This window comes from Mobula hypostoma, chromosome 7 (assembly GCF_963921235.1).
Source record: "Mobula hypostoma chromosome 7, sMobHyp1.1, whole genome shotgun sequence".
Taxonomy (NCBI): domain Eukaryota; kingdom Metazoa; phylum Chordata; class Chondrichthyes; order Myliobatiformes; family Myliobatidae; genus Mobula; species Mobula hypostoma.
Window position 1 is genome coordinate 8,978,913 of NC_086103.1, and position 13,439 is coordinate 8,992,351.

General features: G+C 41.7%; 1 protein-coding gene across 1 annotated transcript in view; it reads right to left on the reverse strand.

Annotated features, from left to right (window-relative positions):
* Positions 1-13,439, reverse strand: part of LOC134349867 (uncharacterized) — a 145,763-nt gene that overhangs the window by 15,172 nt on the left and 117,152 nt on the right. Inside the window, exon 10 of the mRNA XM_063054831.1 lies at positions 5,624-5,734. Within this exon, the coding sequence (XP_062910901.1) occupies positions 5,624-5,734 (111 nt within the window). The remainder of the gene's footprint in view (positions 1-5,623; positions 5,735-13,439) is intronic.

Genomic DNA, 13,439 nt, shown 5'->3' on the forward strand with positions numbered 1-13,439 from the left:
AGGCTAAGGAAAGAAAAAAGAAAGAATTTCCAGTTATACAGCACCTCATCATGTTTCTCACAAGCATTGCAAAGCGAACATTGAATTACAGTCACTGTTGTAACGTAGGCAAATGAAGCAGCCATTCTGCACACAGCAATGCCGTACAAAGAGCAATGAGATGAATGGCCTGATAATTCTTTTATATATGGTGGCGACTGAGAGTATAATGCTTGGTTAAAGCTACTGTGAATATCACTACCTTTCTCCAAGAGAGATGAAAATGTAACCTCTGTTGCTTGCACTTAGCATACATTATATTTGCAAGATAATCTTTATTTCTGAATCACTGAAGTGTAGAACACGGACAAATATTACTACATTTGGATTTACTGCATACAACATGAGATTAATTCATGTCTAACGTTTACTATAATCCTTGTAGAAGAACGACACCCCAGACAAATTAGCAATCCCTTAGCAATGACATTGGACTTACATTATGTGCCCACTTCCTGGAATAGGGGTTGAGTTGGGTTCAGAAGTGTGACCTCTACCAGCTCAAGCAAGCAGGGTATGACTAGGGTGGGAGAGAACAAGAGCCAGTCATGGATTCCTGCTGAGCGTTGCTGGGGACCCGTTACATCCATGTATGCAAAGAGGGGATTCATTGTACTGCACTTTCAAAGAACATTTGCTATGAGGAGGCCCTTTCATTGATGATGGTCAATTGCTTTAATGGAATGTTGTCCAGCCCCCGCATACTAGAGGAATAGATAAAACCCCTTTCCTACTCTCTTGTTCTCGTCTTTTCACTTGTGCCTGTCCTGACTTGTCCTATAAATGGAGTTTATCCACAAAGATATCATTGTTACTTTGGCGGTACTCAACCTCTCTCTTCTATTCAATGACATTATAGTGACATCATCCTAACTCCATTCAGCTTTCTCTGGTGAATATCCTTTTGTAACCTTGTCGACAAAAATTCTAATGGCCATTTATTTTAAATTATTAACAAAGTTAAATTTTTTGTGAGAAACCCTTTTAAAAATCTATTACATTTTTGTCTTTAGATCTTCCCTTTCAAACTGACTTTCCAAGAGCTACACCAGGACCATAAGACCATAAGACATAGGAGCTGAATTAGGCCTTTCGGCCAATTGAATCCACTCTACCATTCCATCATGACTGATTTATTATCCCATTCTCCTGCCTTCTCCCTGTAACTTTGACACTGTCACTAATGTATTTATATATTTCTATTTATTTAGAGGTAGAGTTTGGAATGGGCTCTCGGGCCCTGCAAGCTGCATCACTCAGCAACTCACCAATTTAACCGCAGACTAACTTACAATGAGCAATTAACTAACCTATTAAACATTCTGTCTTTGGACTGTGGGAGGAAACTGGAGCAAACCCATGTGATGACAGGAATGATGTATAATTGCTTACAGGTCTATCAGCCTCCACTTTAAATATACCCAATGACTTGGCCTCCATGGCCGTCTCTGAATTCCACAGATTCAACACCCTGGACAACTTAGGTCTCTGCCCCATCACAGACTTTCCATTCTCCACATTTCTCTCCCTCTCTTCAATTTAAAACAAGCCTGTATCCTCACATCTCCAGTTCCGATGAAGGGCCATTAAACTAAAAAGTTAAATTTGGTTCTCTCTCCACAGGTAATGCTTAACCTACCAAGTAATTTCAGCATTTTCTGTTCTTGCTCCCCTCTCAAATGCTAACTCATTTGCAGTGCTTTGCTGGAACATTTCATTTTTAGAGTCAAAGAGTCATAGAAAAGGTTTGTGTTTCTGTGTTTCTACAGCACAGAAACAGGCCCTTTGGTCCATTCAGTCCATGCCGAACCATTTAAACTGCCTAGTCCCATCAACCTCCACCCATACAGTAGCCTTCCATACCTCTCCCATCCAAACTTCTCTTGAACATTGTAATCGAAATCACACCCACCACTTATACTGGCAGCTCGTTCCACACTCTCACCACTCTCTGAGTGAAGACGTTTCCCCAGGTTTCCCTTAAACATTTCATCTTTCACCCTTTACCCATGAGTTCAAGTTGTAGTCTCACCCAACCTCCGTGGAAAAAGCTTGCTTGCATTTATTCCACCTCTACCTCTCATAATTTGTATACCTCCATCTCCCTTCAATCTTCCATGTTCAAGGGAATAAAGTTTTAACCTATTCAACCTTTCCTTATAACTCAGATCCTCTAGTCCTGGCAACATCCTTATAAATTTTCTCTGTACTCTTTCAGTTTTAAATCTGGAAGAATATTACTTTGATTAATTTTCTTAATCTCTGGAGTGGATCACTGCTAATCTGAAAAAAAAATATTGTTTTCAAAGTTATCCATTGGGAAAGATCCATCCCAGAAAATTCTTGAAATGCTTGGTGGATAGGGCACTAACAGGTAGGTTCAAGTCTTAGGGTTAATAGACTTTCACCAGATCTACAATATTTTACAAAATCCAATTTAAATTCTACACTGAATATCATTATTTAATATGATGTTAAAGAGAAGCTTGTGTTCTATATAGTATCAGTACTCAATGAGTTAACATATTTTGGCACTGGTCATGTTGTTTCTTACTATATGTTTTATTTCAGACATTAATGTATAGTTGATTGACCTAATTTGCTTATTGTGTCCCTGCTGTAATCCTGTGGGAAATTCAGTGTACTCAATACTAGTCTGGGAGCTGCCAAGGTTACTTTCTGAACGTCCTGAGCTACTGCCAGGATGAACCAGCCCATTTGTCTGGGCTTGATGGAGAACTGGGCAGAACTTTTGAGGACAAAGGAATGAAAGTTTTCTTCTCTATCAGTGTATTGTGTCCATTTAGCCCCTGAATAATCAGCTTTTGCCTGAAAATACTCAATTCTATGTAGAGATTTTGATGCCATTATACCGAAAACAAGACTCTCTGCGCTGTCTCCTTGCTCCAGCCTATTCTTTTTAGTGTTTTCACATTATAAAGCATAGTTCTTTACAAATGTTAATATATGTGTTGTTTTTGTTTTTCTATTCTTATTTATTAGTTATTTTTATTAATTTTCTCAGCAAAATGAAGTGCAAGCTACTGCAGGGTCCGATTGATCATCATGTTCTCTTTACAGAATTTCATGTAAGGTTTAGTTGTTCCAAAAAGAGGAATGTTACTCTTGGCAGGTTAGAGCACATGCTTATCCCAAGTACCTTTTAGAGTTGCAGAGGTTTTAATCTCCTTCAGCTCCCACTTGGTGAAAACTCTCCTCTCATCTTCCTTCCGGTAGTAATTCGATGTCCCCAAATTACTGATCGCTCGACAAAGAGCAAATGCTTTCTCCAATCAAATCTGCTTAACCCTCACAGAGTTTATACACTTTGATTAAATCGCTCCTCACCTTCTGTGTGATACATGCCGATGGGGCAACATCCAATTAGTTTAATGGTTGATATTAGGCACTATATTTGGAATGTCTGCCTTTTGGATTTATTACATACTGCATATTCTCGAGGCAGGAGTGGGCATAATGATTTTGTTGAACCTTAATCTTTTATCTCTTCCAATGTTTATTGCAAAAGGAACATTCTTGAAACAAAACAGAGCCCATTTGATAACAGGATTTCCAATCCCAGTTTTTCACTTCTGCCTGCAATACATTTCAATTTCTTTTAATCCGCCCCATACTCTAGTCTAACTATTGATATAATACAAATTAGTGTAAGTTATTCAATAGAATGTACATGTCTATCCTCACGCTCAGCATCTTGGGCTCTCCATTAATACATCCCTCTTTTTCTGGGTATAATTTTATTTCTAACCTTGGTCCTCACAAATTAGGGTGTTTTGAAATGCGACACATGGCTCTCTAAGTGAGAGTGATGTCAGATTTCCAAAGAAAGACTCAAGTGGCTGAGTTGAATGATTATGCTTAAGCAAATGACTTAAATTATGAGCCCAGCTCATTGAGACAATGGTCAAGTATATAAATTCAGAGATTAGCACATACCTAGCTTGTGTTAATGAGACGTCTGTTCATGAAAATGTCGTATCGACTCATGGGATTTACTGTTCTCATTGCTTATTAATTTTTATCAATTATGATTCTAATATGACGCATCGGAAATGCTATCTGCTAATTAGTATATGTGTCAGTTTCAAAATAAAAGACATGCTAAACAAAGTCAGTCTGGTCATTCTAATTATAGAGTTTTCCAATAAGAAGATCGTCAAATTTAGAAAAAAACTGATGAAAATTAACATGTTAATTCTCTTGTTTTACAAACCTTCTGTTGACCAATTTAATCCTCTTATTACAAAGCTTCATGCACCGTGGTGAACTGTATAATCTGCTAGCAAATCTTGAGTATGTTCTGTCCTTGATTTGCGTGCCAGTGACATAACACCTCAGCATTTCCCTTAGGGCTCACTTCAATGCTTCACTGTCAGAGAATGGGTTAATCAGTGCATCACGGGACAGTTTCATCGGAGGGGAAGGGTAACTGAACATCGCCATAGAACTCACCCGTTCTGTGAATCTTACATGGTGCTAAAATGTTTGAAAGGCAGGACTGTGAAAAGACAGTACTGTTCAGCTCAAGTTCGACAGTGAGACGATGGAAAGGCATGGGACAAGCAAACAAAAGGGTGGAAAACACTGTACAATTATAAGTAAAAGGGAAGCAAGTTCCTCGATGGCTCAGCACACTTGTCTAGAAAGACAATGAGCCATAGAGAACACAAAAACCCAGGGTCGGTCATCGACTTGTATTAAGTAAGTTGATCTTACAAAGAAGTCTATGGGCTACGATTGTAAGGATTGGAAGGATCACATTGTCTCATTGAGCATATGAGGTGCAAGAAACAATCTTCAGGGTTACCAGCTCTACTTGATCTCTGGTCAAGTCTGCAGAGAATGAGCAATGAACCAATCGAGCTGGATGCTCACCAAAGCCTGAACTGAACTGACTTTGAACTGAAGGTCAATCCTGAGGAGGACTGCCGTTAAGTTGAGCTATCAGCTGGATGACACGGTAGCATAGTGGTTAGCACACTGCTTTATGGCACCAGCGACGTGGGTTCAATTCCCACCGTTGTCTGTAAGAAATTTGTACGTCCTCCCGTGGGTTTCCTCCAGGTGCCCTGGTTTCCTCCCACATTCTAAAGACATATGGGTTAGTAGGTTAATTGGTCACGTGGGTGTAATTGGGCAGCACGAGTTGGGCCGGAAGGGCCTGTTTCTGTGCTGTATCTCTAAATCAGGGATGCCCAACCATTAAGCAAGGGATCGGTGGGGCCCAGGTTGGGAACCCCAACTCTAAATAAATAAATGCCTTTGGGAGAATGGTGAGAAATAAGAAAACTTGGCAAATAATGAAACTGAGAAATGGTTTGTAGCAGCAGCCAAACATAGCTCTGTGGTCAACAGGGGAAGCCTGGCACATTGAACACATTGACAGATTGGTTCCTCGTGACATGGCGGTCACTGTGGACGTCATGGAATGTTACTCAGAGGATCAAGAGCAAAAGCCAGCATTAGTTATCATCAGTAACAAATTTCAATAAGCACTGAGTAAGGAAAAATGGAGGGAAGCCCTGGTGATGAGCTTCTCCAAGTCCCAGCTGATGGGGCTCACCTCGGGGGAAGAGGTACTGACTTCGCAGGGTCCCTGGTACGTGAGTGCCTAGCGTCATCTGTAGCTGCATTCGAGGAGCTGTCCGTGGTAATGTCCACCCATCTCTACCGGCTGAAGGAAGGTACATGGAAGCGGGAAACGTTGTGAGGAGAAATATAAAGAAAATCAGGGAAATAAATGTGAAATTAAGTAACTTGTGAAATTATGCAGAAATTATAGCACCTATTTTAGAATGGGATCATGATAATTGACCAAAATAACCTTGAATGAGCACAGCAAATTTAAAGGGGAAAAGTGCACTGTAACACAAAAAAAAGTGGAAAGGTTTAAGCAATAAGGTAAATTATAATGCACGTGAGAATTGGCAACCCACTCAGCGACTTTTCCTGGAATGAGTCAAATTGGCCTACCTCTGTTGAGTGGGTTTGATCAGTCCATATCCCGGATGCACACCAGCAAAAAAAAGTGTACACTCTGTCGAAGGAAGGAAGTCAGTTCTTTTCACCCCCACTTGAACCGCTCCTCTGGCCAATTGATCACAGAGTCTCATTAATGGTCATTTCCAGAAACACAGTGGTGAAACAAGTGAATCATAGACTAGGCAAGTAGGCGGATCAGTTACTAAGGTCATTGGTATAAGGTAACATGGCATAAAACACAGGAGGAAAATCAACAGTATTTTTTACATATTAAGTTATTATGATCCATAACGCCCTGCCTGATAGGGTGGTGGAAGCAGACTCAATGATAATCTGCTAAAGAGAATCAGATATATTACCTGTAAAGTGCTAAAGGGAATAAAGATCAAACTGGACAGAGCTTTCAAGGAGCTAGCAACAGACATGATGGGCCCAGTGGGTTTCTTCATGCCGCGTTATTACATAACTCTGTGGCAACATATGGACACCAATCTTGACATTTTCTCATTTACCTCATTTAGCGGTCACTTTAGTAATGTCGTCTGGCCAACCTGTTACAGCAGCCGATCACTCTCACGATAAAGACCTACCTTGTACCTGTCCAAACCAACCACACTTCCTCTATCACCTGAGTGTATTTTGATTTACTTTCTTGATTATATAAATATACACTTTATCAGGTACATCTGTACACCTGCTTGTTAATGCACATCCCTAGTCAGCCAATCATGTGGTGGCAACAGAATGTATAAAAGCATGCAGACACGGTCAAGAGGTTCAGTTGTTGTCCACACCAAACATCAGAATGGAGAAGTAATGTGATCTAAGTGACTTTCACTATGGAATCTGCTAAAGAGAATGATCAGGTGTTTGACTATCTCAGAAGCTGCTGGTCTTCTGGGATTTTCACATGCAACAGCTTCTAGAGTTTACTGAGAATGGTTGCAAAAAAAATCCCATTAAGCGGCAGTTCTGTGGTCAAAAATGCCTTGTTAATGAGAGAGATCAGAGCAGCTCAAGCTGACAGAAAGATGACAGCAACTCAAATAACCACATGTTACAACAGTGATGTGCAGAAGGGAATTTCTGAACGCACAACATGTCGAAACTTGAAGTGGGTAGGCTATAGCAGCAGAAGTCTATGAACATAGATACTTAGATTCAGCACCCACTTTACTAGGTGCAGGAGGTACCTAATAAAGTTTCCACTGAGTGTGCATCCATTCCATGTAACTGTCAGGCCAGTAATATAGACACACACACACACACACACTTACTTGTAGTGTTACGAGAATACACATAAAATTAAGATGTTTGCTGGCCTGGGCTAGCATCAGTGGCATCAGCAGTTGGTCTGCCACCTGCCCTCAGGGGAAGGAGAGATAAGGAACAATGGAGCAGCGTCTGGAGATGTGTAATGAAGGGATGTGGGAGGAAGAGCTGTCTGGAGCGGCTCCCCCCTTTGAGCCCTGAACTGTTTGAAGTGATGGACAGGCGATACCCCAGCAGGGGGATAAAAAGGGACAGGTTCGCTAAGACAGACACACACGCCACCCGAGGTAACGAGACCCTGGAAGCGGTGCGCTTCTCACGAGTGGGTGAGAAGTCCCAGACAACGACAAGGGTGGAAAGGTACGATCAGCGGGAACCCGGTGTGTGTCCGCCCTTGCCTGGGTGCCGGGTTCACTGCAGAGGATCGACCGCATCTGGAGGAGGGGTCACAGTCGGTGACCTCAGGTGACATCACCAAGGACCCGCCCAAAAAGCTGTTTGTGAGCCATCTCGCTGGTCTGTGAGCCATCCTGCTGGTCTGTGAGTGAAGCCGTTCTGAATGATGAGTTGTTCCTATTCTATCTCTCTCTTCCCCCACATTGTCCACCGCCATGGCAACGATTACTGCGAACTGAACTACTAAACTGGACTGAACTTTGAGTCATTTTGAAATTGGTCATTTACCCCTAGACAACGATAGAGCTTGATTGATGCTGTTATCTTAATTCTGTGCACATGTGTGTTTATCATCACTGAACTGTTGCATTTATTATCCTTTCGATTACTGTGTTGCTTGTTTCCTTAATAAAACTTTCTTAGTTCTAGTACTCCAGACTCCAACTGAGTGATCCATTTCTGCTGGTTTGGCAACCCAGTTACGGGGTACGTAACATAAGTGGGGTTCTCGTCCGCGATTTTGAACGCTAAATTTGGGACGGAGTAAATTGATTGGGTTAAAATTCCCGAAAGAAAGAAAAGACAAACAGCAGAAATGGAGGTTGAGGAATTTATAAAGGCGCCGACCTTGGAGGCATTAGAGGATGCCAGGAAATCGGAATTGATAGCTGTGGCCAAACGGGTGAATCTTGCCAAGGTGAAGTCGACAATGAGGAGAGAGGAGATACACAGAGCTATTGTAGAGCACTATGTATCTAAAGGTGTGTTTCCCCAAGGTGAGCTGGGGGGTGATGCAAAAGAGTTATGGGGATGAGGTTTTTAACATGGCCCACGAGGTACCCCCCGGTGGACATTTTGCGGTGCTGGAGGAAACAGTTGGTGGAATCATGAAAGAGAGTTACCGGCTGCCCAGGGGGAAGAATGTTATTGATCATGACCGACGCGAACTGAGACGGTCACCGGCTTTTGATATGCTAACAAACCTAGTCGGTGTTAGCGTGGAAATCAATGAAGCTAGGGGCCCCCTGTTAAGAGAAAAAAACCATTTTGAAAAGATTAGGATGGGATCGGTCAGATGGGAGAAGGCTATTGTTTTGGCCAGGTCTACTGATAAGGTCTCTCCCTTAATCCCCGAAGGAGTAATTAAACGACTCGCACCCATGTGTTTGATTGTCCCGAGGAAATGCAAAGAACTGGGACGTTGGGTTATGTCGGTTACAATAGGGCGGCCAAGTAAACAACACCCATATTTTTTGAGTAATTCAGTGACTAAAGGGCTGATGAACACAGAGGTGTGTATTGGCAATTTAACACGGCTGTCTGAAGCCAGCTTGATAGTGAACCTTGGAAAAAATGAATTCGGCCACGCGAATGTCACTTACCTGGGAATTGTGGTGACACAGGGGCAGCTGGCAGTGATGCAAGCTACAGTGCAGGCTATCGCTGACCTCCCAACCCCGACAGACAAGAGGGCCCTCAGAAGGCTTTTGGAGATGGTGGGGTACTGCAGGAAGTTTTGCAATAACTCTGCGGTCAATACCCGTCCCCCTCCTACTAAGCCCTTGCGAGAGAAAATTGAGTCGGAATGGGACGACCCTTGTTGTTGTGGTCCGGGACAAAAACCAAATGAGAGGTTACATTGGTCGCAATTCATCAGTGTTTTTGGCCACTATGAAGTTTGCTGAGTTGGAGCCTGGTCTAAGGGATTATTAATAACACGTGTAAAAGGAACAGAAAATGTGATGACTGTCTGTCAAGGTGTTGACAATTTCAAATTCTCTGTATTAGCTAAATAACTGTTAAAGATGTATATTGTGTATGTATCAGATAATGTAGTCATGTTTGTAATTTTTACCTCCCGGTAAAAATCCTTAAAGGGGGGAAGTGTTACGAGAATACACATAAAATTAAGATGTTTGCTGGCCTGGGCTAGCATCAGTGGCATCAGCAGTTGGTCTGCCACCTGCCCTCAGGGGAAGGAGAGATAAGGAACAATGGAGCAGCGTCTGGAGATGTGTAATGAAGGGATGTGGGAGGAAGAGCTGTCTGGAGCGGCTCCCCCCTTTGAGCCCTGAACTGTTTGAAGTGATGGACAGGCGATACCCCAGCAGGGGGATAAAAAGGGACAGGTTCGCTAAGACAGACACACACGCCACCCGAGGTAACGAGACCCTGGAAGCGGTGCGCTTCTCACGAGTGGGTGAGAAGTCCCAGACAACGACAAGGGTGGAAAGGTACGATCAGCGGGAACCCGGTGTGTGTCCGCCCTTGCCTGGGTGCCGGGTTCACTGCAGAGGATCGACCGCATCTGGAGGAGGGGTCACAGTCGGTGACCTCAGGTGACATCACCAAGGACCCGCCCAAAAAGCTGTTTGTGAGCCATCTCGCTGGTCTGTGAGCCATCCTGCTGGTCTGTGAGTGAAGCCGTTCTGAATGATGAGTTGTTCCTATTCTATCTCTCTCTTCCCCCACATTGTCCACCGCCATGGCAACGATTACTGCGAACTGAACTACTAAACTGGACTGAACTTTGAGTCATTTTGAAATTGGTCATTTACCCCTAGACAACGATAGAGCTTGATTGATGCTGTTATCTTAATTCTGTGCACATGTGTGTTTATCATCACTGAACTGTTGCATTTATTATCCTTTCGATTACTGTGTTGCTTGTTTCCTTAATAAAACTTTCTTAGTTCTAGTACTCCAGACTCCAACTGAGTGATCCATTTCTGCTGGTTTGGCAACCCAGTTACGGGGTACGTAACAGTAGGCAAACTCAAATCTCGAATCATTTTCATGTTTAAAGTATGATCTCAGGTGGGGATGAAAATATATTAACTCCCTTGTATCAGACTTTGAGCAACATTTACTGCCAACTTTCAGAAGATTGGTTGTTGCTAAGAGTGTGCATGGGGAAACACTGACTTTATTTATTCAGGGTCAAGGAGACCATAAAACCACAAGTCAGGGGAGCAGAATTAGGTTATTCAGCCTATCGAGTCTGCTGTGCTGTTCCATCATGGCTGATTTATTATCCCTCTAAACCCCATTTTCCTTCCTTCTCCCTATAACCTTTGACACCATTACTAGTTAAGAATCTATCAGCCTCTGCTTTAAGTATACCAAATGATTTGACCTCCACAGCCGTCTGTGGTAATGAATTCCACAGATTCATCCCCCTCTGGTTAAAGAAATTCATCCTCATCTCTGTTCTAAAGGGATGTTCTTCTATTCTGACTCTGTCCTCTGGTCCTAGACTCCTTCACTATTGGAAACATCCTCTCCACGTCCACTTCATCTCAGCCTCTCAATATTAGGTACATGAGTGATAGTTCAAGCTTACATAGAATATAGAACATAGAACAGTATAGCACTGGAACAGGCCCTTTATCAGATCTCCCCTCAGCCTCTGCCACTCAAGAGAAAACATCCCAAGTTTGTTCTACTCTTGCTATAGCACATGCCATCTAATCCAGACAGCATCCTGGTAAACCTCTTCAGCAGCCTTTCGAAAGTCTCAGCATCCTTTGTGTAATGGGGCGACTAGAACTTTACACAAAACTGCAGATGTGACCTAACTAGAGCTTTACAAATTTGCAATATAACTTCCTGACCTTTGAACTCAATGCCTTGACTAACAAAGGCAAGAATGCTTTCTTACCCACTCTATCTACCTGTGTGGCCACCTTCAGGGAGTTATGAGCTTGGACTCCAAGATTCCTTTGCTCATCAACACTGTTAAGGAATTTGCTTGTAACCCTGTCTGTCTCTTTACATTTGAAGCTTGTTCAAAAACATTGCATTTAAAACCCATTGCTACAGGAACACTTATGCTCTGGTCTATGATGCTAATTTGGGCCAGCTTATTTAACAGATCTCAACTGATGTTACACTCTCCTGCAACTATTTATTTTGTATCTGTAGCTCTCTGGTGTGGTTCAGTCCTCCTGAAGTGTTTTCCAAAAGCTCCCTTCTGGAAGCACTCTAGTGGTATTAAAGCAAAAATTTCATGCCATCTTTAAAGGTTCTTCTCTCAAGCAGTTAATCTGACCAACCATTCCAGTTAGTCCCATCTCCTTCTATCCATTACTCCCATCATTGGACTGCACTGTAAACACTTTAAACCACTTCTTATAATGTCTACATGCAGGTAATTATGTATTTATGCACATATTATTCCATATCCCTACTTTAACTTCTAGCTTTATTCTTTATATAATTCTTTTATTCTTTACATTATTGAATGCTGTTGTTTTTTGTAGCATGTCTTGCCAAAACACCACAGCAAATTCCTAACACGTGTGGTGAATAAAGTTGATCCTTGACCCTTGGAAGTTCCATGTTTGGGAGGATTGCAAACTCGCCACCTGATGAATTCCAGATCCATCAACCATCCGGCTCTTGAGCCAGAGGGGATAATTTCACTTACCCTAACATTGAACTGGTACCACAAGCTATGAACTTATTTTTAAGGACCTCACAACTTAAGTTCTTGATATTCATTCATTTATTTATTTATTTATTATTATTACTTTTCTTTTCTCTTTTCATTTGCAGTTGGTGTCTTTTGCACATTGGTTGTTTGTCTCTTTCCGTCGTGTGCATTTTTTATTGATACTATTATGTTTCTTTCTATTTATTATGAATGCCCACAAGAGAATGAATCTCAGGGCAGTATATGCCAACATATATATTTTGATATTACATTTACTTTGAACACTCCTGCCCTCTATGTACTCCAGTGCCCTGAGCAATGCAATACTACCATTTTAGACTTAAGTACATGTGTGAATGCAAAGCTTCTGTTTGCCTATAGGAGGGATGATGCAATGTTACCTATGGCCACCAATCAGACATCAAGGGCTTGAATGATAACTGGACTCAAAGACGTTAAATTAGAAAATGTGTTGCATCCTGTTTAGAATATTAAGAAATAATTTGATCAAGATATAGAGTCACAGAATTATACAACATGGAAACAAGCACTTCAGCCCAGCTGGTGCATGACAACTAAGATGCCCTATACTGTGGGAGATAGCATAAATAGAGAAAAGCAATTTCAAGTGAATCTGGTACTGGGTCAAAGCCTATAAATGGGAGCCATCTGCTCAGAACTGAGCTAGAAAACATGCTTGCATGTCGATGGGGGCTAACAATTTAATGTTTCAACACAGAGCAATTGATATTAGGGCAATTATTAACTTTACATCTCAAATTAATAATATATTAATTAAACAACTAAATTGATATAGGAAAAGACAGGCTGCATCAGGAGGTTAACCATGACCTCATTGAATAGTGGGACAGATTCAAGGGTAAAGCTCCTGCTCCTATGTTCTTTTGCAATGGGATATAATGCACAACTAATTAATAACGTTAATACCTGTAGTTCAATGGTTCAGTGATTCTGTAAGGCCATTATCTTCATACAAAACACAAATATTTCTTTTCTTGCAGACTGGGAATTTACACAGACTTCAGTGGTAGCATTGTGCTGGAGAAATGCTATGAACACCCTGTCCAAAGTGTCTATTTTTACTTAGGATTCATTCATGGATTTTTTTTTCAGTTTGTATGGTCTTTTTATTGGCTTCTCAATGAGAGGAAGTCAGCTGCAGAGAGACCCAAAAATAATACGTTTACTCAGAAGCAGAGTGCTTCACGCTATGGGTCTATGCCAGGAGGCAAGCCATATCATGGTAACTCAAAAGCTATTTCTTTATTTACTA